Source organism: Myotis daubentonii, chromosome 11 (assembly GCF_963259705.1).
Source record: "Myotis daubentonii chromosome 11, mMyoDau2.1, whole genome shotgun sequence".
In the NCBI taxonomy this organism is placed as follows: domain Eukaryota; kingdom Metazoa; phylum Chordata; class Mammalia; order Chiroptera; family Vespertilionidae; genus Myotis; species Myotis daubentonii.
In genome coordinates, this window is record NC_081850.1 from 82,197,284 (window position 1) to 82,222,964 (window position 25,681).

The 25,681-nt window shown below is 67.8% G+C and overlaps 3 protein-coding genes across 3 annotated transcripts; 1 reads left to right on the forward strand and 2 right to left on the reverse strand.

Moving 5' to 3' along the window:
* Positions 1 to 667: 667 nt before the first annotated feature.
* Positions 668 to 4,767, reverse strand: GLT6D1 (glycosyltransferase 6 domain containing 1). Its single transcript, XM_059658824.1, has 4 exons — positions 4,688 to 4,767; positions 3,529 to 3,573; positions 2,176 to 2,313; positions 668 to 1,337 (listed from the first exon to the last, which is right to left on the reverse strand). The coding sequence occupies exons 1-4, from the start codon at positions 4,765 to 4,767 to the stop codon at positions 668 to 670; spliced, it is 933 nt and encodes a 310-aa protein (XP_059514807.1).
* A 2,487-nt stretch (positions 4,768 to 7,254) lies between these two features.
* LCN9 (lipocalin 9) lies at positions 7,255 to 8,937 on the forward strand. The gene is made up of 6 exons (XM_059656256.1): positions 7,255 to 7,381; positions 7,648 to 7,784; positions 7,938 to 8,011; positions 8,367 to 8,477; positions 8,734 to 8,835; positions 8,912 to 8,937. The coding sequence occupies exons 1-6, from the start codon at positions 7,277 to 7,279 to the stop codon at positions 8,935 to 8,937; spliced, it is 555 nt and encodes a 184-aa protein (XP_059512239.1). The 5' UTR covers positions 7,255 to 7,276.
* A 5,495-nt stretch (positions 8,938 to 14,432) lies between these two features.
* SOHLH1 (spermatogenesis and oogenesis specific basic helix-loop-helix 1) lies at positions 14,433 to 24,411 on the reverse strand. The gene is made up of 9 exons (XM_059656257.1): positions 23,890 to 24,411; positions 23,147 to 23,395; positions 18,379 to 18,539; positions 17,712 to 17,859; positions 17,261 to 17,364; positions 17,081 to 17,178; positions 16,102 to 16,288; positions 15,345 to 15,415; positions 14,433 to 14,718 (listed from the first exon to the last, which is right to left on the reverse strand). Exons 1-9 carry the CDS (start codon positions 24,409 to 24,411, stop codon positions 14,504 to 14,506), a joined length of 1,755 nt encoding a protein of 584 aa, XP_059512240.1. The 3' UTR covers positions 14,433 to 14,503.
* Positions 24,412 to 25,681: the final 1,270 nt, after the last annotated feature.

Sequence of the window (25,681 nt, forward strand, 5' to 3'; positions counted from 1 at the left end):
TCTGGTCAAGGGCACGTACCCCCGTCGCAGGCTGCAGCCCTGGCCCCCGTTGGGGCGCATGCAGGAGGCAGCCCATGGACGTGTCTCTCTCACATCGATGTTTCTCTCTCCCCCCACCCCCTCCCTTCCTCTCTCACTAAAACCCAATGGAAAAAAAATCCTTGGGTGCGGATTCACAACAAAACATAGATAAAATGCCTGTAGCTTTAAAAAACGCACCCGAGATCAATAAAGGAAGGGGATGTTGGCAGAAAGTCCGTCTGTCCGGCCACACGGCAAACGGAGTGACGGAGGGTGAGCGGCAAACGGCCCCAAACCGCGAACCTCGCCGGTGCCCCAGGAGTGGCCTCGCGAGGGTTCATCCCCCTTCACACCTCACCTTTCCCCCTCGGCGTCGACATAACGGAGTCTTTCTCCATGAAAAAATGTTTATTTTCTGCCTCTGAGATTACCTGCCGGCTACCTAGCACATACAGAACATTGCTGCATGAAGCATTAAATCGGCCTCTGAGTCTTTATCCGGCTGTGGCCCAAACGCGGTGGCCGATGATCGCCAGGAGGACGGCTCCTGCCGGCGGGGCGCGCGGCTCTGTCCGGGCGGGGCGGCCAGCGGTGTCGGTGCCGGGAGCCCCGGGAGCCAGCCGAACCGGGGGGTGGGGGGGGGCGGTCACAGGCCCTGCTTGGCCAGCTGTAGCACCTTGACGAGCTGCACCTGCGGGGGCGGGTGCAAGTTGGCGTCCCAGTTGTACTCGGGCGACAGCAGCCGGGTGGGCTTGTGCAGGAAGAAGTACTTGTTCAGGTGGCTCTCGTAGGTGCTGTTCAGCCCCTGCCGGGCGTCCTGCAGCACGCCGCCCAGGTAGGCCTGCACCAGGTCCAGCACCCGCGCGGGCGTGCCCCCCACCACCGCGCCGTCGTAGAAGAAATCGCCCTGGCCGAAGGGGATGCAGGCCGCGGAGCGGGGCCGCCGCTCGTAGGGGAGGTGGCGCCGGTCCCGGAAGTACCACCAGGCGTGCAGCTGGGCCACGGCCGCGCCCAGCGCCTCGGCCCCCATGTCGCCCTGGAAGACGCGGTCCACGCTCATGCTGAACAGGAAGTCCACCTCCCCCCGGATGTGGCTGAGGAGGTGCTCGCCCAGGTTCTTCATGTGGGACAGGCTGTGGTCCGGCCACCAGCTGTCCGGCCGGATGGCCAGGGCCCGCACGGTGCGCAGGGGCTCGGGGGGCAGGGCTGGCAGCTGGTACCAGTCCTCCACCAGCACGTAGGTGACCACGCGGAAGCCGGGCATGAAGTGCTTGTTGGCCGACTGTAAGAAGGGCTCCAGGTACCGGTCGGCGGCCCTGCCAACGGGGGGCACCGGTGGGGGGATGCGGGGAACAGGGTGGGGGGGCGGAGGGGTGGGGTGGGGGGCGGGCCTCTCAGGGCGGCGGGGACAGCGTCTGAGAGCTGTGGGCCGGGCGAGAAGAGCCGTCTGACTTTGGGGACAACCGCTGGAGAGAGAACTAGTGCTGAGTGGGTGTCGGTACCAAGTTCCCGACCCAGCCCCGGCCTGTGTGCTCAGTGGCTAGAGCGCCGGCCCCGGACCTAAGGGTCTCGGGTTCGATTTCTGTTCCAGGGCACGTACCTGGGTTGCAGTTTGATCCCTGGCATCAGTCGGGGCACATGCAGGAGACAACCAATCGATGTGTCTCTCACATCAATGTTCCTGTCTCTCTCCCTCCCTTCCATTCTCTCCCTCCCTTCCATTCTCTCTAAAAATCAATGGAGCCCGGCCAGTGTGGCTCAGTGGTTGAGCGTTGACCTGTGAACCAGGAGGTCAGGGTTCGATTCCCGGTCGGGGCACAGGCCTGGGTTGCGGGTTCCATCCCCAGTGGGGGCGTGCAGGAGGCAGCCGATCCATGATTCTCTCTCATCACTGATGTTTCTCTCTCTCCCCCTCTCCCTTCCTCTCTGACATCAATATAAATATCTTTTCTAAAAATAAATAAAATAAATAGAGATCAACGGGAAAAACCGGGTGAAGATTAACAACAGAAAAGGCAATGACCCAGCCGGACGGGGCGATGGCCAGGGCCCAGGAGCCCAGTCACGGGCCGACCAGCAGCTCTCGGAGCCGAAGGGCCCCGGTGCCCGTCCGATCTCTGGAACAGGGCGAAGGGCAGAGGCAGGCGGCCCTACCTGCCGGCGGCGAAGACCACCAGGCCGACGGTGAGGTTCTGCCGCCGGTAGTGCCGCCCCAGCACCTGCCTGTCGAAGGTGCCCTCCCAGATGACGGGGGCCAGCCAGTCGGTGGTGGTCACGACGTCAGGCCGCTTCCTGTGGGCAGACGAGCGAGTGGCAGCTGCAGGGGGCGGGCCTGTGCTGACCGCGAGGCCGCGGACACGGGCACCGCCTCCTGCCCCCAAACCCCCTTTTCCTACAGGGTCTGGGGGCTTTTTAAATCCTCACCGAGGATACTTTCCACTGATTTTAGAGAGAGTAGAAGGGAGGAGGGAGAGAGAGAGAGAGAGAGACATGGATTGTGCCTCCTGCACACACTCCAACTGGGGCCAGGGATTGAGCCTGCAGCCGAGGTGCGTGGCCTCAACCGGAAACGAACCCGGTACCCTTTAGTCCACAGGCCAGCGCCCTAGCCACTGGGCCACCCCGGCTGGGGCGGGAGGCGCCTTTCTAACCTCCCCTTACGCTCTGCGTCCGCCTCTGCAGTCGGCAGACATGGGGTGACCGTCCGCCTCTGCAGTCGGCAGACATGGGGTGACCGTCCGCCTCTGCAGTCGGCAGACATGGGGTGACCGTCCGCCTCTGCAGTCGGCAGACATGGGGTGACCGTCCGCCTCTGCAGTCGGCAGACATGGGGTGACCGCTCCAGACAGAGCGTTGGACGTGCTCTCACTAACAGGGGCCCAGGGTGCGGGCGCGGAGCTGGCCCACAGGTGAGAGCCGGCGCCGGCTCCCGTCCCGGGCTCTGTCGGTGACACAGCCAAGCATCGCACCGAGCCCACCCACTCGTGATCAGACGAAAAGCTCTCAGAAACACGGCGAGGCAGGGGTGACCTCCACCTGAGAGAGAACATCTGCAACACCAGCAGCTGCCGTCACGCTCAGCGGTGAGAGGTCCCCCCCCCCCCCCCGACCCCTGAGCCGGGCGAGGCAGACGTGCGCCAGCCCCGGCAAGAAGGCAAGAAAGGAGAAAGGCCGGCCGTGGGGCTCAGTGCTGAGCGGCGACCCATGAACCAGGAGGTCAGGGTTCGATGCCGGGTCAGGGCACAGGCCTGGGTTGGGGCTCAATCCCCAGCGGGGGGCGTGCAGGAGGCGGCCGGTCCACGGTTCTCTCTCATCGTTGATGTTTCTCTCTCTCCCTCCCTCTCCCTTCCTCTCTGAAATCACTGAAAGTATTTACGAGAGAAAAGGAATAGCGGCGTCGGTCGGAAGGAAAACACGGTACGGCCCCTGTTGGCAGGTGACCGGTGTCCACCCAGAACCCTCACGGGGAAGCGGCCCCCTCCCCACATCGAGTCGCCCCGTTCCTACCTGGGGTCGAACCAGTCGGAGAGCCGGAGCTCCGCCCCCCGGTTCCTGGGGCAGAGGGAGACGGCGTTAGCTGGAACCACGCGGCCGGCAAACGCTTGCCCAGCCCCGGGCCTGGTGGCTGCTGGCACCATGAGGACAGCCGTGCAGGTCCAGCCCAGCGCCCGCCCCGGGGACGCTGACCAGAGGAGCCCAGTGGTCCCGAGGGAGGTGCTGGCGGGGACGGGGCTGCTGGGAGCCTCAGAGGCACCGGCCACCCACCTGGCCTGGAGGGAGCCGGTGGTCAGGGGCGGGTCAGGGTGAGCGGGTGACGGCCGGGGGGAGGGCGAGGGGCCAGGGGGCACGTGGTGGGGAGGATTAAACCCTGACCAACAGCCGCTAGAGTGTGTGTGTCCGGACCACATGCAGGTTCAGCTCACGCTCATCGGCCAGGAGCGCCTTGACTGTGCGTCCACGTCCGTGGTTCTCACCCTCGGCTGCACATTAGAATCACCTGGGAATCTTTAAAATCCTGATTTCCGGGCCTCCTCCTCCGGAAATTCTGTTTCTTTGTTACTAATGTTGTGGCCCCACCCCATGACAAAGAGACAGAATTTCCGGAGGATGAGGCCCAGAAATCAGGATTTAAAAAAGATGCCCAGGTGATTCTCACGTGCAGCCCAGGGTGAGAACCGCTGGTCTACGTGGAGGTGGAGTGTGACTGTGCCTCTCAGTTAATTATGGAGCCGTCAGCTCCGGAGGCACCACCCTCCGTCACCTGGGCCATTTGGTAAAGACGAGGACTGGGTCTGAGGGGCGTCCGTCCCCATGTTATCAGAAGTGTCCAGCCCGGCCGGCCGGCGGGGCCCGGGGGCTGAGCGTCCACCTCTGAACCGGGCGTCACGGCTGGATCTCGGCCTGGGCCCACGTGCTGTCCACTCCCGGCTCCTCTCCGAGGCCGGCTCTCAGCCCAACCCCTGCCCTGCCCGCCCAGCTGTTTCCCATCCAGCCCCAGCCGCCTGCGGTCAGCCGGCTCCGCACACACTGCAGACACGTGCGCTCCCCGAGCTGGCAGACCAGGCCCTGCCTTCGGGCCCTGAGCCTCGGTGCCCTCCCAGCTGCTGGACGCCAGCGGGCAGCCATCCCCACCATCTCCCAGTGCCGCCTCTCCGGCCGCGTTTACCTGAGGTGGCGCCCCGCCCACAGCAGCGAGAGGGCCAGAGAGACCAGCAGCAGGAGTTTCCTCTTGGAGCCCCTTCTCATCTGGGGAGGAGCGGGGAGAGGGCGGGAGTTACACCGTCCGCCCGACCGGGACCACTGGACGCTCAGCCTGCAGCCTCCTCTGGGCACTGAGCGCTCCTCACCACGCCCAGCTCGCTGCACAGAGCAGCTGCAGGGCCCGGCGGGCGCGGCTCAGGGGTTAGCGTCGACCCTGAACCAGCGGGTCACGGATTGATGCCGTCGGGGCACAGGCCCGGGGGGTGGGCTCGATCCCCAGTGGGGGGCGTGCAGGGGGCAGCTGATCCATGATTCTCCCTCATCATTGGTGTTTCTCTCTCTCTCTCCCTCTCCCTTCCTCTCTGAAATCAACCAACCAATAGCCTTTATGTAATAAAAGGCTGATATGCAAATCGACCGAATGGCGGAACCACCGGTCACTATGACCTGCACTGACCGCCGGGGGCAGACGCTCAACGCAGGAGCTGGTGGTCAGTGGCTCCCAATGAATTCACCTGCTTCTCTCCACCGCTTGCGACGTGGCTACTAGGAAACGGGACGTTGCCACTGTGGCTCCTGGTGTTTCCCTCGGACAGGCCACCCATCCCGGGCGGTGCCCACGCCCCCTCACCTTGCAGCTGAAGAAGTGCCACGGGGTGGGTAGGACGGGGCCCTCCATCAGACGTCCCTCCCCCGGGGGCACCTCACCGTGGTGAGAGGCGGAGGAGGCACTCCAGGAGGACGGGTGCTCCGAGCTCCGGCTCTGGGTCTCTGTCCCCCTCCCCGCTTCTGGGGCTGAGCCATCCTCACTGTGAGGTCACAGGCCCTTGGGTGACGTGGGTGAGCCGGCCGCAGTCACAATGCTCCGCTGGCTGCCGGGCGACGGCCCGTCCGGTTGAGTAACTGAAGGTGTTTGTAAATGTGCTGCTTCCTCGGTGGCCCCCGCCCGGACCGACCGGCTTCCAGGAGGAATCTGTGTGGGGTGTGTTCACGCAGGTGGCAGCGGGCGGGGCAGGGGTGTGGGCGGGGCCTCCGTCTGCACCCTCTGACAATGTCCCTTCCCCGAGGGCCCCCTGCTCTTTTTTCTTAAAATCCTTTAAAATATATCGATATATTTCTTTATTGATTTCAGAGAGGAAGGGAGAGGGAGAGAGACATCAATGATGAGAGAGAATCGTTGATCAGCTGCCTCCTGCACGCCCCCCCTGGGGATGGAGCCCACAACCTGGGCCTGTGCCCTTGACCGGAATCGAACCCTGACCTCCTGGCTCGCAGGTCGATGTCAACCACGGAGCGGCGCTGGCTCGTCGGGGAGTTCCACGCCTCCTCCTCCTGCGCCGCCCCTCGAGCCGAGACCGTCAGACGCGTGAAGGCAGGTGGTCTCGGCCGTCCCCACTGTGAGATGCCGCCTGGACGTGAGGCCCTAGTGCGTCTGCGGTCTTTATTTAAAAATAAATTCCGTTTTCTTCTGGAGAGAGTGGCCTGCACACGCGGTGTGCTCGTGGCCCGCGGTCGCCGTGACCGGAGGGCAGGCCCTGGGCTTGGAGCACAGGCTGTCTCCTCGCCGTTGTGGGGACAAACCCGCCCCCGCGGTGTCAGGGCCGTGCTCCGCCAGCTCCAGGCCGTAGACAGAGCCCCTCCCCCTCTGTCCCCACGTGACGCCCACCCTGTGTGTGTCCGTGTCTCCGTGGCGGCCTCCCTGCTGCCCAGCCGTGTCCACGCTCGCGGCCCCCGGGAAGCTGGGGGGACAGCGCTGAGGGCATCGCTCTTAGGCCTGAGGTTCTAGAAGACTCTGGGCGTGGGCTGCCTGGAGCCTGGTCGGTGCCTAATGAACAAGGAATCGCCCGATGGACAGCCGACCTCTGCTCGGTGCTTAAACGGGGTTCGGTGTCCAGTGTCCTGGTCCGTGTCGTGCAGCCTCCCCTCCCCGACCACCAGCCCCCCTGGCGCCTGAACACCGTGCGAGGAGACGGGGACTCCCCAGCACAGCGCTGGGACCCCGGCCGGGACGGGGGCAGGGTGGAGGCCAGGCCACCTCCGTCTGACCTCACGTCTGTGTCCTTCGGCCCTCACGCCTCAACCCCGAGCCCCTCCCCCTTGGTGGAGTTTCACCCCAAAGTCACAGTGATGTCCCTGAGGCCAGGGCACCCCACACAGCGTCCTGCACATGAGGCTGCACAGGGCCCCAAATGCTCTCCGATGGGCACACCCAGGCCAGGCAGGGCGGAGGGGGCAGGGGGAGCCCGGGGGGACCATCCGGCCTCCTGGAGAGGCAGTGCGGCCTTGCAGGGGGTAGCGGGGGCAGGGCATCTGGCTGCCCCTTGCCCGTGGGTCCCCTCTTCCCTCTGCGGCTTCTGACCCAGCCGGACGCCCTGTCCGGCAGATTCCGAGCGAGCCGGTTGCCGGCTGCACCTGGCCAGCGGTGGGGGCGGCGGCCGCAGGGCCTTGGCTGCGTTCCCTGGTGGGGAGGACGGGCGGGGGAGGGCAGCGCTGGACGGAAGGGACCCGGGGTATAAAGGGGAGGGAGGGCTCAGGCCAGGCGCCCGCTGAGGGGATGGCATTGCTGCTGCTGCTGCCGCTGGGCCTGGGGCTGAGCCTGGCCTCCGCCCAGGAGCTCAACCTGCAGTCCGTGGTTCGCGGGAATTATGACCTGGCCAAGGTGGGCCAGGGCCGCCCTCCGGGCACCGGACACTGTCCCCCTCAACCGGGCTCCCTGACCTGCTCAGGGCGCTGCTCCTAAAGGCCTGCTTCTCCTCCCCCAGCCGTGACGGCAGCCTGGGGGCTAGGGGGCCCCTGGGGGGAGACGGGGTCCCTGGAGGGCGACGCTGGCCCTGGCTGGGCGCCGTGTGCCAGGGGCCTGGCCCGGAGGGAGGCCCAGGAGCCCAGAGCCGCCCTGCAGCCCCCACACGATGCCTCTGCCTGCAGGTGTCGGGCGTCTGGTACTCCATCTCCATGGCCTCGGACGACAGGAAGCGGATCGCGGAAGACGGGGACCTGAGGGTCTTCATCCAGAAAATCCAGAGTGTGGCCGATGGCGGCCTGCAGTTCTTCTTCCACTTCATGTGAGCGCCGCTGCGCCCCGTCAGCCAGGGCCGTGCCCCCGCCCCCAGACCCCTGCACCCCGGGACCAGCCCCACCCTGTGGGTGCACGGCGGGGCGGCGAGAGGCGCGGGGGGCGGGAGGGGAGGGCCGGGGGCTCACCAGGCCGTGTGCAGGCTGCACGGGGACTGCGTGGAGGTGGCCATGGTCTGCGAGAAGACGGAGAAGGACGGGGAGTGCACCCTGGCCTGTAAGTGGGGGCCTCCGCGTTTCCCGGGAGCTCTGATTTCAGGGCTCTAGGGGACCCCGGATGGCTGGAGCCCAAGTGAGGGGGCCCAGCCCAGCCCGCAGCCCCAGGGCCCCACAGACCCGCTGGGACGGCCCCTGGCTCGGTCCCCCGGGGAGGCCAGGGCCACCTGAGTGGGTATCGTGTGCTCACGCTGCCCCCCACCAGCCAGGGCCCCCCACCAGCCAGGGCCCCCCACCAGCCAGCCCCCCCTTCTGGCCACCTCCACCCTCACCCCCACCCCCCGGCCACCGGGCACCCAGCCCCTAACCCAGGGTGGCCACGGTGCTGCCTGGCTGCTGAGCCTCGCCCCACGCAGACGCAGGGGACAACAGGGTCCGGCTGTGGGAGACGGACTACATGCTCTACGCCACCTTCCACCTGCACAGTGTCAGGAACGGCACCCAGACCCGCGTGCTGGCGCTCTACGGTACGCCTGCTGGAGCCGCCTCCCGCGACCCTCCCCCGAGGACGGCCCACCGTGCAGGGCCCCCCAAGCCCAGGCCCCCCCCACCCCCACCCCCGTCAAGTCCCATCCCAGGGGGAGGTGCCCGCCTGGCAGTCACGCCCCTCAGCTCCCCGCTGCCCAGGCCCCCGGAGACCCTCCCCCAGCTGGTCCCGAGGGACGGGAGGGACCCAGCCTGCCCTCTGTCCATCTGTCCATCTGTCCGTCCGTCCGTCCGCAGGTCGGATACCGGAGCTGCCCCACAGCTTCCTGCACAGATTTGAGAGGCTCTGCAGGAAGCAGGGGCTGGGCCCCCAGAACATCGTCAGCCTGAGCACCCGGGGTAGGAGGCCGCCCTGGCTGGGAGCTGGGGGACAGTGGGGACCCCGAGGCCCGTCTGAGAGCCGCTCTCTCCCCAGACCCGTGCGTCAAGTACCGGCGGTAGAGGAGAGCGGCCGGCGGCGGCGGGTGCGTGTGCTTGGCTGTGGGTGCGTGTGGGGCGCGGGCCAGCAGCAGGAGGCTGGTGGGACCGGGGGGTGGGGGTGGGGGTGGGGAGGGCAACACCCCTAGCCCAGCCCTCACCCACCCGCCGGCTTCCTGGGGCACCCGCCCCCCCAGGTCCCCGCCCCCACGTGGGGTGACTGACAGCCAGGGGTTTGTTCTCCGCAGTCGGGACACAGGAAATCAGACATCGAGGCGCCCGGCCACGCTCCCTCCGTGGTCTCCGGTGGGGGTCCCTCCCGCCCCTCCCAGCCCCCATGGCTCCCGGCCGGCCGGGCTGGCGGCCACATCCTCGCCTCTGCCCCCGGGGACACGCCTTCTCTCTGTCTCGCTCCTCTGGTCTCTAAGGACACCTGCCCCTGGACGTAGGGCTGGACAACCTGGGGTGGGTGGTCTCACCTCGAGTTCTGTCCCTTAATCCCACCTGCAAGACCCTTTCCCAGTCCAGCCCGGCCCCGTGCCTGGGGTGGGGGTCTGAGCACAGACACACCCGGGGGCAGCACGCAGACACCCACGGGGGAGGGCAGGGCGCCAGGGGCCCTGTCAGTCCTCAGGCCTCGTGGGAACCCGCACTCGTCTCAGAATAAAGGGTGTCCACCCGGCCGCGGGGCTCAGGGGCTGAGCGTCGACCTGTGAGCCAGGAGGTCCGGGTTCGAGTCCCGGTCGGCACAGGCCCGGGTTGTGGGCTCCGTCCCCAGTGTGGACGTGCTGGAGGCGCCCGTCAATGATTCTCTCCCCACTGATCTCTCTCTCCCCCTTCCTCTCTGAAATCAGTAACAATATATTAAAAAAACAGAAACAAGGAATTGTGTGTGTGGTTCCTCCCTCAGATCCCAGCCGGACAGTCGCCTCCCTTGTCCCATCGACGGCGCTTCCAGGCGCTGGCCCCGCCCGGCTCCTGGCCCCTCTGCCCCCACCCAGGTTCCCTCCCTCCTCCCCTTCCCTTGGGACAGAAACCCCCAGGACAGGGCCAGGGTCAGGCGCCCGGCTGGGGTCAGCCCCGAGCCTCAGGGCTGCTCCCTCACGGCTCGCACTCTCGGGGTGCCAGTGGGACCTCGCTCCCCGAGTCAGGCCCAGGCCCCCCTTGCCTGGGCTCGGGGCTGTGGGAACAGAAGCTTCGCCCCCTCCAGGGCTGCCAGACGCCGGCAGCAGCTCCGTGGGCGCGGCCATGGCTGGGGCGTGGGCACTCCCTCCCCTGCCCCCCCCCAGCTCCCTGTCCAGGAGCTCGGTCCGGCCCCTGGGCTGTGGCCGGGGAGGCGAGGCAGCTGCCCACGCAGAACCGGCCGGGAGGGCGCTTAGGAGGTGGCTGCCGACAGGGCGTGCGGACACAGGGACGGCCCTGCCCGTGTGGCTCATGGAGCGTCGGCCCTCGGACTGAAGGGTCCCGGGTTCGATTCCGGTCCAGGGCACGTACCTCGGTTGCGGGCTCCATCCCCTGCCCCGGTCGGGGTGCATGTGGGAGGCCACTGATCGGTGTGTCTCTCACATCGATGTTTCTCTCTCTGCCCCCTCCCCCCATCCCTTTCTCGCTCAAAAAATCAGTGGGAAAATATCCTTGGGTGTGAGGAATAACCACCAAAAAGACACCCAGGACCAGAGACACTGCCCACCGCAGGGAGTGCAGGGGGCTGAGCCGCCCAGACCCCAGGGCACAGGGAGCAGCGGTGGGCAGGGCGCTGGGCCCAGGGTCCCGGCTCAGGGCACAGACAGTGACTGTCCTCGCTGTGGCCTGCGGGCAGCTGAGGTCACACCCCACAAACGGCCCAGACAAGACAGCGAGTCTATCGTGCAAACCCGGGGGGGGGGGTCGTTCGAGGACGGGACGTGGGGGGACTCCCGTCACCGCGGGCAGCGTGAGCGGACAGGGGCACGGCCAGTGTCTAACCTCGCCCGCTCGCTACGACCAAAAACGCTTCTATTTTCAGTTAAAACAGGCGTTGGTCGCCCTGACAACCTTCGCGCACACATTGCGGCCAGTCATGTCGCTGCTGTTTAATCAAGACACACCCCGGGCCCAGCCGGGAGGCTCGGTGGTTGAGCGTCGACCTATGAACCAGGAGGTCACAGTTCGATTCCTGGTCAGGGCGCATGCCGGCTTGCGGGCACAAATCCCCAGTGTGAGGCGTGCAGGAGGCAGCTGATCAATGTTTCTCTCTCATTGATGCTTCTATCTCTCGCTCTCCCTTCCTCTCTGAAATCCATAAAAAACATGGGGGGGGAGGTGCAGGAGGGGACAGGCTGCCGAGGTCCGGCCGAGGGCTAGTGCCTCTGCTGAGGAAGCCGGGGGCATGGGGGGGGGGGGCGGGCACCGGGACCTGGCAGGGGCGGGGATTCAAGGCCCTGCATTTTCCAGCCGCCCTGAGGTCTGTGCTGGGTCCCAGGATCACCCCTAAGGTGGCCAGACGCCACCTGTCCAGCCAGCGTGTGGGAAGCCCAGGTGGGCAGGTGGGCAGGAGGGCAGGCTGGCAGGCAGGCAGGTGGGCAGGAGGGCAGGCTGGCAGGCAGGCAGGTGGGCAGGTGGGCAGGAGGCATCCATGCATGGGGCTGGCTTCCTTCCGGAGGCGGGGGAGGGACCCCGTGGGTTTATCGGGACCAGGGTCAGGCATGAGCACCCGCGGACACACTTCCTTCTCCCCAGGAGGCCCGGGCCGGAGACGGGCCCCCCGGGGGCGGGGGGTGGGGGCTGAGAGCCAGGAGGCTCGGGCCTGCTTCCCTCCCTCAGCACGAAGCCCGCGGAGCTGGTGGCGCCCGTGGGTGCCCTGGCTCCGGGCAGGACCTCTGTGGCCAGAGGCTGGAGGGGGACGCTGAGCAGCACCATGTGGTGGCCGTGGTGGCCATCGGGCGAAGGGCAGGTGGACGGGGAGGGTGGTGGCCGGAGCAGCTGGTCGGCTTCCAGCCGCGGCTGCCCGTCACCGACGCCCACCAGAGTGACCTGCTGAGGGCGTGGCCTGGCAGTGCCTGGGGTCCTGTGGGCCCCGTGTCCCAGGACCCGGGGGGGGGGGGGCAGGGGGACGGGACGAGGCCCTGCAAGCATCCGGCTCTCACCAACCGCCCTGCGCTGGATCACAGCCCACAGACTGACAGAGAGCTGTGATTTGGTTCACAAAGGGCCCAGGAGCGGAGGGAGGGCGGAGGGGGCGGCAGGAAGCTGTTCGGAACCCACGGCTGCTTTCAGCTCCAGCCCAGCCAGAGCCCCCGCGGCCCTTCCTCCCCCAGCTCACCTGGGGCTCCTCGCCAGAACAGGCGCCATCAGGCCCCGCCTGTCACCACCTGCAGCCACACGCCCACCCGTCACAGGCGGGGAGGGCAGCCCCCCGCAGCCCAGGTCCAGGGGGCGGGCACGGACACGCCCCATCATTCTCAAACCCCCTCCCCCGGGGGCCTGAGGCAGCACAGAGAGCTCTGCCTGGCCCTGAGTCGGGGCTGGTCCCTCCCCTTCCATGGGGAGCCCCCTGGGGCCTCCGGGCTCTGCACCCGACCCCACACCTGACCCCACACCTGACCCCACGGAGGCAGCCTGCTCCCAGATGGATGGGGCCCAGAGAGCCAGTGTCTGCCCTGGTCCCCTCCCGGGTCCTGGAACCCAGATCCACAGCGTAGGGGCGGGGGGGGGGGGAGTGAGGGGGAGGGGGATGTCAGCAGGGGTCACCACATGGGTGCTCAGCAGGCTCAGGGCACTGGGCCCCCGCCAGGGACTGCACCATCCCACCTCGGGGGGGAGGGGCGCTGGCCTAAACTCAACAACACACGTGTATAAACCCACAGGACTGCATAGAGGCATGCACACATGTGCACATACACACGCGTGCACACACTGGGTCTTTTTAAAAAATATATTTATTTCAGAGAGGAAGGGAGATGGAGAGGGAGGGAGAGGAACACAATGATGAGGATCACTGATCGGCCGCCTCCTGCACGCCCCACACTGGGGATGGAGCCCGCAACCCGGGCACGTGCTCTGACCGGAATCGAACCGAGACCTCTGGGTTCATAGGCTGAAGATCAACCACAGCCACGCCGGCCGGGCCGGGGTCAGACCAGGGCTGTGGGAGCTGACGTGACTATCGAGGAGCCAGGACAGGCAGCCTGACCCCAGAGCCAGGCCGGCCCCTGAGAGCTCTTGGTCCGGATGCTCTGGACACGGGCAGCGGGCGGGCCAGGCCCTTCCCCGTGGGGCTCCTGGGGGGGCTGCTGCCCACGGCCCAGGGCTGAGCTCAGGGTCTCCAGGACCCTGCTGGATGGTGGCCCAGGGGGCGGCAGCCACCCCAGCAGCCTGGGCCTGGGCCCTCCAGCTCCCAGGGCCTGGCTTGTGATGATGTTTTCTCTCCCTGCACATCCTCCCACGTCACTGGCCCCACCTTTGTCTCAGTGACTCACTGGGGAATGAATGGAACCTTCACGAGGCTTCGGGCGGAGGGGAGGCAGGGCTGGGCGGGCTGCTCTGCACGGCCGAGGTCGCCCTCTGCAGGGAGAGACCCCTCTGGTCCTGGAGCAGGGACTGCCCGGGGGCCGGGAGCCTGGAGCCGGTGCCTCTGTGTGGGTGACCCCGGCCAGCTGGGGCCAGAGACCGGCTCTGCGGTGGCTGGAAATCGGGGGCTCAGAGCAGAGTGAGCCTGGCCAGACGCAGGGGCTGGGCCACCCCCACCTAACCCAGCCCGTCCCCCGATCCCGAGTCAGGAGCCGCTGGGACTGAGTGTGCACACCGGGGTCCAAATACTGCAGGCAGGTGCCTCTCCCCCAGCCCCCCAGGGGGACCCCATGGACCCTGGGGGACCCCTCAGACCGGGAATGGAACCGAGACCTCCGGGTTCATAGATCAAAGTTCAACCACAGTCACGCCGGCCGGACACGGGGTCAGACCAGGGCGTGGGAAGAGGAAAGGTCACACCCACCTCCCTGGGGTGGGGCGGGGACCCAGAAGGCTCCGTCTGTGGGCCCCGCACCCCGAGTTCCGGGGCTGGGTTCCTCCCGGTTCCCCAAGGCCCAGACGCACAGAACAGAGGCCGGGCAGGCTGCCTCTGCAGGAAGCGGTCCCTCCCCCCGAGTCAGTCATCACACCTCAGAGTCCTTCCTCCGGAATCCTTCCCTTTAATGCTCAGCCCCCACAGCCCCTCACCCCCACAGCCCCTCACCCCCCACAGCCCCTCACCCCTCACAGCCCCTCACCCCCACAGCCCCTCACCCCCCACAGCCCCTCACCCCCACAGCCCCTCACCCCCACAGCCCCTCACCCCCCACAGCCCCTCACCCCTCACAGCCCCTCACCCCCACAGCCCCGCACCCCCACAGCCCCTCGCTCCCACAGCCCCTCACCCCTCACAGCCCCTCACCCCCACAGCCCCTCACCCCTCACAGCCCCTCACCCCCACAGCCCCTCACCCCTCACAGCCCCTCACCGCCACAGCCCCCACAGCCCCGCACCCCTCACTGGAATTAGAACACAGCTGCATCCCAGACCCAAAATAATTCGCCCAAGCAGCGCGTGCCGCTCGGAGGCCCGTCCCGGCCGCCTAGCAGGAAAAGAAGTCGGGGAAGATGCTGTCCACCTCGTCCCGGAAGGTCAGGCTGGGGCAGCCCACATCCCAGCCCCACGGCTCCAGGGGGCCGTCCGGGGTCTCCTGGGCGCTGGGCTCAGGGTCCGCCAGGAAGCCCGGCTCCGTCCTGTCCAGGGGGCTCCCGGCCGGGGCCCCAGAGGGGGCCCTACTGTCTCTGCCCTCGGGGGGCCCTGGAAGGAGACAGCGCAGGTGCCGGGCGGGGGAGTGGGCAGAGGCGGCCCATCCCGCCCACCCGCTCAGAAGCCCTTTGCCCACCGATGAGATGGCACCGCGAGGGGCCAGGGCTGACGTCGGGCCCACACTTGCCGGCCCCGCCCCGCTCAGGGCCCAGGAGGACCCGTGGGGCCAGGCTCAGGCGGCGTTTCCTACACACACTGAACCCACAGACACTCCGCTCAGCACCCGCCCTCGTGGGGACGCAGTCTAGACAGAGGGCGCCGAGGCCGACGCACAGGGACACACACCCAGCCCAGCCGCCCTCATACGCAATCACAGACACACTCAGACACACACACGCTCACACACACTCTCATGCTCTCACACACACTGAGAGACACACTCACATACACGCTCACACTCACATACACACTCACACACACGCTCTCTCTCACACAGACACTCCCACAGGCCCCTTCCACTGCCCCAGCCCAGGAGACCAGGAGCTCAGGCACAGGGACCCGGTGTCACCCCGCAGGCTGGCCCGTTCACTCTCCCACCGTCCCAGCCCCGCGTCAGGGGGGCCGAGGCCCACCGCCGGCCCAGAGGGGGGTAGGCGGCCGCCCGCGTCCCCACTCACCCAGCCACCACTCGGGACTGGCACTCAGCAGCAAGGACGGCCCGTCCTCCACTCCACACGCGGGCACGGACCTGGGTGGCAAGGAGACCCCGCCCTGAGTGCCCCCAGGTCATCTGTGTCCTTGACCTCAAGGGAAGGGCTGGCCCTGAAAGGCGGCTGCAGGTCCAGACACCCTGGGGGCTCCCGCCCGCCCCGCCCGGCCTGCCTGCCCAGCGCAGGAGCCCACCGGCTCAGGAGAGCCTCCCGCTCCCCACCACGCCCAGCGCCGGCCCAGCAGCCCAGACAAGCCCATTGGTCAGAGGACAGTGTTTTCAGAAACACACATCAGAAGCCACAGAGCCTGGCCTGGCCAACCTGGGCTAGGCAGCCACACAGTGAGGGAGCGAGGGGAGCACCTTCCCATGGCAGGCCCGGAGGGCACACACACAGGCAGGCACACATGTGCACACACAGGCAGGCACACACAGGCAGGCACACATGTGCACACACAGGCAGGCACACGTGTGCACACACAGGCAGGCACACATGTGCACACACACAGGGCACACACGGGCAGGTACATGTGTGCACACACAGGCAGGCACACATGTGCACACAGGGCACACACGGGCAGGCACACATGTGCACACACAGGGCAGGCACACATGTGCACACACAGGCAGGCACACGTGTGCACACACAGGGCACACACGGGCAGGCACACATGTGCACACACAGGGCACACACGGGCAGGTGCACACGTCCACAAGGGACCCACCTGGCGCCCGGCATCGCAGCCTGGATAGTCTGCTCTGTCAGGGGCCCAGCCAGGCCCAGGCAGCTCTGAGCCTCTTCGCTCACCAGCGGGGAGGTCGGCTGCCAGGAGCAGGGAGGCCAGGCTGGGGGCGGCCTCAGGACCTGGGAGGGACTCGGGCCTGGGGTCCAGGGTGCCAGACCGGAGGTCCCTGTGAGAGAAGTGAGGGGTGGGTCAGCCTTCCCCCCGGGAGCGGCCCTGCCCTGAAGACCTCAGCCCTGCCCGCTGAGCGCTGCCCAGGACGGGGCGCAGAGCAGAGGCAGGCAGGTGACCAGGTGAACGCCCAGAGGGAGGCACCTGACGCCTGCGCCCAGGAAGGCTTCCTGGAGGTGGTGCCCACCTGGCCTCAGGCCAGCCTGTGGGGCTCGGACCTGGAGATGCCCGTGCTGCTTCCGCCTCCCCTCCATGTGCCCGCAACCCCTGTCCTGGGCACCACCCTCAATGCGGCTCCCTGATGCGGCCTCTACACCCTGCGTCCTCTGTGCGGGTCCTGCAGCTCCCTGGTGGCCCCCGCCTGCCCACAGCAGACGCCCCCCCACCTCGGTGGGCACACTCAGGGAGTGGGGAGGCGCGGTCTCGCCTCCGTGGCACTTGGGCACAACGACACCCGGCAAATGCCTGTAGGCAGCTTAAATGCTGTCACCAGCGGCCGCGGTGCAAAGAGTGACAGACAGCTGGGCAGGATCCAATATGAGGGGGACGCAGGCCTCCGGGGCACCCCGTGGGCTTTGGGGGGGCAGGCAGGGAACAAAGGCCCCATGTGGGGGAGGGAACAGCCTGGGGTCCATGACTCACTCCTACAGAACAGAAGCCAAGGAGCTGGCAGCGTGGGGGCTGCTCTCAGGGAGCTGGACACAGGGGTGAGGAGGGGTGAGCGGGGGCAGCAAGTCCAGGTCCGCACACTTTCTGGGGGACCTGGGACCGTGCTGTGCGTCACACTCACCAGGGAGGACTGCTGGCCTGTCCAGCGCCTCAGCCAGCCCCGTGGGGGTCTTGCCCTGGTCCACACCGGTGGTCACCCTGCTCGGGGGCTCCTGCGGGCTGGACGGTGCCAAGACAGGGGTCTCTGAACAGTCTGCACCCGCTGCCCAGGGCCCCAGCCGGGCAGGGGAGGGGCCCTCACATGGTGCCTGGTGCTCCGGTCCCGGGGTCGGGTGCATCTGCGGGGGCCTGGCTCCCCAGGGCCAACTGCCACTTGTGCCAATCCTCCTGGGAGGGGCCGAGAACCTGGCACGGAAATAAACGCGAAAATCACCACGGACGTGGGCACGGGAAACCCGCAGGGAGAGTGGGCTGCCCGGCCCCGGGTCCACCCTGAGCACAGACCCTGGTCCTCAGCTGGGGCGGGAGGGGCCGGGAGGGGCCGGGAGGGGCCGGGAGGGCGGGGGCCGTGCCACCAGGGGCCTCGGGGCAATGCTGGCACCACGGGTGGGGCCACAGTGCCGCTCCCACAGGAGGTGCGGTGACGGGGGGATGTGCCCCCAGGAGAGGTGTGGGAATCAGAGCGGCCCTGGCCGTGCAGGTGGGAGGGAGCGGTCGGGGCCCCGCGGGCTGACCCGCGCCCGCACACTCACAGCCTGCTGCTCCCCGCTGGGCAGCACGCTGCCCGCCATCCGGAGGAACTGGACAGACATCTCCAGGACGGAGGCCATGTCCTCGCGCCGGCCGTCGAACCGGGGCAGGAGGGCCCGCAGGCGCTCACAGCTCAGGGAGATCCGCTTCCTGCTTCCGGACAAGCCAGACGCCCCTGAGCCTGAACCTGAGCCTGAGCCTGCCCTGAGCCCCCGTCCCCCGCCCCTGAGCCCCCGTCCCCCGCCCCTGAGCCCCCGTCCCCCGCCCCTGAGCCCGCCCGCATCCCCCCATCGGCCAGCCCCTCCAGCAGCCGGGGGGCACTCGGAGGGAAGGACACAGCGCCCCCCAGGAGTCCGAGTCCTTCAGGATCCGTGTCCAGGCTTCCCCAGCCCAGGTCCACCCTCCCTGCCCGGGTGTGGGAGGCGCTGGGCCTGCAGGAGGCAGCCAAGCAATGACTCTCATGGATGTTTCTCTCTCCCTCTCCCTCTCCCGTCCTCTGAAATCAGTAAGAAGCTATGTAAGTGCATTTACAGGAAGATGCCAGGCTCCAGGCCCAGAGGGGCTGCCTGTGCCCCACCCCCACCCCCCGGAACTGCCAACGTCCCCTCCTGGGCAGATGCCACCCCCACCCCCCCTTAGAAGCCCGCCCCCCCCCACCTCCGCGCCCACCTGCGCTCCCGCTCGCTGAGCACGTTCCGGGGGAGGCAGCCCGCGGGGCTCTGGACCGGACTGGAGCCCCCGCCTGGGTCCGTGCGGGGGAGCCGGGCTCCCGGGGAAGGGCTGCTGCTGAGAAGAGTGAACAGTTCCAGGTTCCGCGAACCCCAGGAATGCTACCGCGAACCCCCCTGAACGGCACCGCGAACCCCAGGAATGCTACCGCGAACCCCAGGAACGGCACCGCGAACCCCAGGAATGCTACCGCGAACCCCCCTGAATGGCACCGCGAACCCCAGGAATGCTACCGCGAACCCCCCTGAACGGCACCGCGAACCCCAGGAATGCCACCGCGAACCCCCCTGAATGGCACCGCGAACCCCAGGAATGCTACCGCGAACCCCCCTGAACGGCACCGCGAACCCCAGGAATGCTACCGCGAACCCCCCTGAACGGCACCGCGAACCCCAGGAATGCTACCGCAAACCCCAGGAACGGCACCGCGAACCCCAGGAATGCTACCGCGAACCCCCCTGAATGGCACCGCGAACCCCAGGAATGCTACCGCGAACCCCCCTGAACGGCACCGCGAACCCCAGGAATGCCACCGCGAACCCCCCTGAACGGCACCGCGAACCCCAGGAATGCTACCGCGAACCCCAGGAACGGCACCGCGAACCCCAGGAATGCTACCGCGAACCCCCCTGAACGGCACCGCGAACCCCAGGAATGCTACCGCGAACCCCCCTGAACGGCACCGCGAACCCCAGGAATGCTACCGCGAACCCCAGGAACGGCACCGCGAACCCCAGGAATGCTACCGCGAACCCCCCTGAACGGCACCGCGAACCCCAGGAATGCTACCGCGAACCCCCCTGAACGGCACCGCGAACCCCAGGAATGCCACCGCGAACCCCCCTGAATGGCACCGCGAACCCCAGGAATGCTACCGCGAACCCCCCTGAACGGCACCGCGAACCCCAGGAATGCTACCGCGAACCCCCCTGAACGGCACCGCGAACCCCAGGAATGCCACCGCGAACCCCCTGAACGCCACGGGGGCCCAGGCGAGGTAATGGGCGTGGGGCGGGTGCAGGACAGGCCGGGGGCGCCCAGGAACATGGCTTTCGCCCGCTACCTCCCTGCCCACCCCCGCCGGGCCCGTGGGGGGGGGGGCTCTGCCCAAGGTGAGCCGGGCTGGGCGGAAGCGCGGGGGTGGGGCACCCCCAGGCACCTCCCCACCCAGCCCCCAGTTCCTCACCCGCACGCCGGGGGGATGGGGACGCTGGGGACCCCGGCGCTGGGCTGGGGGCCTCGGGACGCCATGAGCGCACAGCTGCCCGCAGGCCTGCGCTCCGCCCGCCCCGCCCACCACGTGCGCTGCCCACGTGCCCCCTCCCCGCCCCCGGCGCTGCCCACACGCCCCCCGCGCGCGCCCGGGACGGGGTTCCTGCTCCCCCCCTGCTCCCCGGGATCCACCCCCGCAGGTGCCCCAGGCGACAGCCCCGGGCGGGATGCTGGCTGTTTGGAGGCTGAGCCCTGCCCTCCAGGGGTCGCCAGCCGGGGCGGGAGGGGGCGGGGAGGGGAGGCCTGGAGGAGAAATGGTGCCGCCAGGGCGCTGGGCAGCAGGCCAGGGGGTGCCCCCGGGAGCCAGGTAAGACCCCTCTGGGGAAGGAACTGGTCTTACCGAGGGAGGGGCTGCGGGTGCCGGAGGAGATGGACGGGGCAGGTGGGGAGGACGCGGGGCGGTGGGGGGACTCGGGGCGGTGGGAGGACGCGGGGCGGCGGGGGGACGCGTGGTGGGGGACGCGGGGCAGGTGGGGGGACTCGGGGCGGTGGGAGGACGTGGGGCGGCGGGAGCTGGTCTGAGAACTGTTTCCCGAGACCCACGGGGCTCCAGGGCGGGTCAGGGGCGACGTGGACGCGACCCACCGGACGCCGCCGCGATTCCCGGCGCAACCGGCAGGGGGCGCGCGCGGCCCGGCGCCCGAGCCCAACCCCGCGCGCTCCCCGCCCCTTAGCGGAGAGAAAAGTGTTGATTTCGGGTCCCAGCGGAGGAGGAAGTCGCCCGTCGCTCCGACTGGCTTCTCCCTCGGCTCTGGGTCCGAGTCGCCGCCGGCCGCACGATGGGCCCCGACAGGGCGTGCAGCCCGGGGGGCGTCCGCAGGGGGGCGCGGGCGGGGGCGCGCGGCGGGGGCCACACCAACCGGACCTTCGTGTTCGATGACGGCCGATGCGCCCCCAGGTACGGACGGCGGCGCCCTCCCCCGCGCGGGGGGCCGGGTCAGGGCAGCGCCACCCCCCACCCTCCCACCCAGGACCCGCATCCCCAAGGTCCCCACGTCCAGGGCCAGGACCGCGCGCGCCTGCCCGCGACCCCCGTGGGGAACGCGCGTCCCTCTGGCCTCGGGCGAGGCGGGCAGTTACATCCGTGACCAGCAGGTGCCCGGCGGCGTCGGTCTGTCTGCGTCCTTAAGGCGAAGTGGCCGGAGCGCGGCCATGTTAGATGCGGGGCTGTGTCTCCCGGGTGCGGGGAGGTGCGGACCCCGTGCGCCGGAGCCTGAGCTGCGCCGGCGGCGGGGAGTGGGGGGGGGGGGTGCGCTCCTCGCCCCTCCCCGGCCCCTCCCGCCTCGGGCAGGGCCTGGGGAGGGCCTCGTGGGGGTGGCAGGGCTGTGCCCAAGGGGCAGGGGCAAGGGTACCCCACATAGAAGCGGCGTTTCAAGGGCGTCTTTTCCCAGGAGGAGCCCTGATTGGGGTGGTGGTCAGGGAGAGGGCGGGATCATGGTCTCCAGCCGCTGATTTTCATCCGGTGACTTCTCTGCCCCCCACCACACACACACCTCTCCATTTGCCCATCTTGGGGAGCCAGTGAGCTGACAGGGGCTTCCTGGGGGCCAGCAGCGCTCGGGAGCTGCCAGGAAGAGGGGGGACAGCCCAGGCGGGCGCTGCCTCTCTCCCCTGCTCTGTGCCCCGGACCCAGCTGGGTGGAGCCCTGTCCCTGGGTCCCACTTGGCTGGGCTGTTCTGAGGCCAGAGGTGGCGGCAAGGATGCCTGAAAGGCGGGCAGCCTGGGTGTGAGGCCGGGGCTGACACGACCGTTCGTCCTGCGGGACGTGCAGGTGGAGAGGTTTCTGTGGGGACCAGGCCCGGGAGGGAGCGTTTCCGGCCACGTGCCAAGGGTCGGGGTGGTCCTTCTTCAGGGCAGCACTGCCTGGCACCGGAGGGGTGCAGGGGGGACAGCCTGGGGAGGAGTGCATGCTGGGAGAGCAGGCTGTCCCTGTGGGTCACCCCTCCTGCTCAGGGACAGGCCCCCCTGCCAGGGGACAGCTCTCCTCCAGGTGCAGCCTGACACGCTGCTGCGGCCGAGGGAACAGTGTCCCCACCTCTGCCTGGCAGGCTCCCCAGGGCCCCCGGACACTGGCCCCGGCTCGGGGTCAGCACTGCCCAGCAGCTCGGCTTAGGCCTGTGTTCGGCCGCTAGGCACCTCTGAGCAGCTACCGTGTGTCTGGCCAGGGGGTGGTCACTCAGGCAGCCTCAGCCTCAGGACGGACGGGACGAGGGTCCCAGGCACCCAGGGGTGAGCGCTGGCCCCGTGACCTGGACATGACCCTGCCAGCGCACACTGAGTGGTCCTCGCGGGAGTGCGGCGGGGCTCTGCCCAGAGGCGGGCTCGGGTGGGCGGGTGGGTGGGGTGGGAGGCAGCCCGTGGGTCCCGGGAAGGTCAGGGATGGTGACGGCCCCATGCCCACGCCCGAATCCTGGTGTCCACACCGCTGCTGCCCTTCCCCCGTTCTCTGGGCCAGCTTGGCGCCCGCGGAAGCTGCTGGAAGCATCAGTTTTCGTGAGTGCAGTTTGAATCCGCTCAGCGATGTGTCTGAGCTTCCCCCGGGACCCGTTGCCTCTCTGAGGCGGTGTGAGTGCCAACGCCCTTCCCCGGAGACACCTCGCCCGGCTGAGGCTCTGCGATTATGTGGAGAGGAAGTGCCTCGCTCTGTGCCCTGGGAGAGACCTTCAGCAGCTTCCCGCTTGCCGGGTCGCCGAGCCCAGCAGACGACCGCCCCACCTCAGTGCCCGGCCGTGTCCTCGGGACTCTCTGGACGCTGGGCAGGACGGGTGAGCTGTGCTCATGCACACATGTGTGCACGGCCCATGATGCCTACTGCACACGCACACACATGCACACCCCATGTATGTGCACGCACACCCATGCGCATACATACACATGGGCACACATATGTGCACACCCCATGTATGCTCACGCACACCCATGCGCACACACACACGGGCACACATGCACACACCCTCTCTCCCCCGTTCCTCTGTCAGGCATGGCTCTCCAGACTCCTTGGGAAATTTGACCCGAGAGTGAAGGATCTGAGAATGCATCTGGGAGGGGGACTGGTCCCTCAGCCAAAGGGGGTGTCCCTCAGTCACACGCCGGGTCCTGGACAGTCAGCCTGCACGTTACACACAACCTGGGCCCCTGGAAGGAGTTTGGGGGACACTTTCTCCGGACGCCACCTGTCAGGCTGAGGAGCAGGCCCTCCTCCCCGGGCCCGCCCAGGGACAGCTCCTAACACTGTCACACACCGCCAGTCTCCGTGTGGCACTGTGACCGAGACGTGCCCTTTAAACCCCCCCCCTGCCCCCCCCCCGCCCTCCAAACTGAGGTCCCGGAGCGCAGGGGACGGTCTGTGCCTCGTCTGCGAGCCGGTGGCCAGAGAAGCCCCCGCTGGCTGGCGTTCCTTCGGGCGGAGCTGTGTTTGGGGCTGTCCTGCGTTTGCCGACGCGTCCACAGCCCCAGGGACCTGCCGGTTCACGGCGGCACCGTCCGGGGTGAACGGCCGTCTGGGCGGGTGCGGCCTCACCACGGCTGATGGGCCCTGCCTCCCGCACAGAGACGGCGTCCCGGCGGAGACCGCAGGCCCGAAGCCGCTGTTGCGCGAGTGGGTACGCGGCTCTCGGGGCAGGCGTGCTGCATGGTGGGGGCCGCCCGCCAGCGTCGTGTTGTGGCCGCTTGGCTCTGCTCCTTGCTGGCCAGGGAGGTGGGAGCCTGTCACGTAAATGGTGGTTTACGTTTCCATTCTCCTCAAAGCTGCCGCTCGCCCATCTTTTGCTGCCGTCTGTCTTTCCCGCCAGACCGGCGGTGTGGTGGGGGGGCCCTGACCCTGACCGTCCCTGCAGACGCGCCCTCCCGTCCGTCTCTCCACTGGGCTGTCCCCCACTCTGGGGCTGTGGTGGGTCTTATTTTAGGTCACAGAAGGCCACCTGGTCCCGGTGCTGCCGGCCGAGGCCAGGCCGGTCACCTCACCGCCCTGTGCCTCCATTTCCCATCAGCAAATGGGGCGCCGTCCCCACCCCTGGGACCTGGGAGCCCGTGTATCAGCCGCAGGACGTATTGCTGACGAGTCCCCCCACTGCCTCCTTTGGCGTCCTCCGTGCCCCTCCCTGCGCCCTTTCTTGCCCCCTCCCCAGGTTTGCCGGCTGTGGCCACAGGCCCAGCCCCTCCTGGTTTGCTCACACCCACCTGCACTGCTCTTGCCAACGTTGACTTCAACACGAATTTTGGAAACGGGTTGCCAGGTTCTGGGGAGACGGCCATGTGTTGACGGGCGCCGATGAACACGGTCTGCGGCCCCTGGGACGGGCTCGCCTCCCTCCGTGCCGGGTTCCCGCGGGAGCGCCGGGTGGTCTCCCGGGATGTCCGGGTTGGCGTGGGCCCCTGCTCCCACGCTGCCTGGAGCGGGCCGGCCCTCCGCGAACGGGGCTCCGGCTCGGCCACACTGTCAGAAGCTCTCGTTAGTGCTAATGGTGTCTCGGTGGATTCTCTTGGGTTTTCTGGTGAGTGATGGTGCCGGCTGCACACAATCAGAGCCCGTTTCTCGCTGATGCAGCGCTCGCCGCTCTCTCCTTCGTCAGTGCCCCGGCCGGACACCCCGCTGGCGGGCAGCCCTGGGTCCCCAACTTGAGCGGGAACGGGCCCCTGTTTCTCCAGAGGTGTGGTGTCTGCCGAGGTTCCTGTTCTTGGTTCTTGTTCATCCAAGTACATGCCTCTCCCTGGGCCCTGGCCGGTGCTGCTCGGTGGTTAGTGTGTTAGCGTGAGCGCTGGAGTTGTGGGTTCGATTCCCAGTCGAGGGCACGTACCTCTGTTGCAGGCTTGACCGCTAGCCCCGATCGGGGTGCGTGCGGGAGGCAACCGGTTGATGTGTCTCCCTCCCATCGATGTTTCTCTCTCTCTGTCTCTCCCCCTCCCTCCCACTCTCTCTGAAAGTCAATGGAAAAATATCCACAGGTGCGGATAAACAAACAAACCGACACAGGTCCAGCCATTGTGGCTCAGTGGTTGAGCCGTCATCCCAGGCGCCAATAGGTAACGGGTTCGATTTCCAGTCAGGGCACAAGCCTGGGCTGAGGGCTCCATCCCCAGTAGGGGACGTGCAGGAGGCAGCTGATCAATGATCCTCTCTCATCGATGTTCCTATGTCTCTCCTGCTCCCGTCCCCTCTAAGATTAATAAAAACACATATCTATAGATATAAAAGCTTAAGTGACCGAACGGCCGGTCGCTATCATGTGCACTGACCGCCAGGAGCTGCCCCCTGGTGGTCAGTGTGCTCCCACAGCCAACCTCCCGCTGGCGGCCAACCTCCCACGGTCCCTCCCCGCTGGCTGGCCGAACCTCCCATGGCCTCTGCCCCTGGCCAGCCAACCTCCCGTGGCCCCGGTCGGTCCTGATGGCTGGCCAGGCCAAGGGACCCTACCTGTGCACCAATCCATGCACCAGGCCTCTATATACTCATACCCTGGTGCACAGATTTGTGCACATTGAAAGAAAATTAATTAGAAGGTGGCCGGTGGAGCTGGACTGGGTGAGATGGGCTGGACACACCCTGGAGCCAATCTCCCATGGTCCTTCCTCGGCTGGCTGCACCTGGGGTGGCACTGGGGCTCGAAGGGCATCTGTGGAGTGAGTGGGGTCCCTCCAGCAGGCGGGGTCCCTCGGCCTGGCCTGTGGGGATCGGGCCGAAACCAGCCCTCCAACAACCCTTGAGGGGTCCTGGATTGCAAGAGGGCGGCTCTCGGGTTACGCACCCCGGAATTGGACTCCCTCCTCTCTGGTTCCGGGGTGCGTCACTCGAGAACCGCCGCTGCCAAGTCACCACAGCTTGGCGTGGCACGGCTGCCCCCTGGTGGTCAGTGCGTGTCATAGCTACTGGTCAGAGTGTCACTTAGCCTTTTATAGAGAGATAGATTTTAAAACTGACGTGGATTGAGCGCTCACGTGCCGAGCACAGCACCCAGCACCCTGCACTGACCAG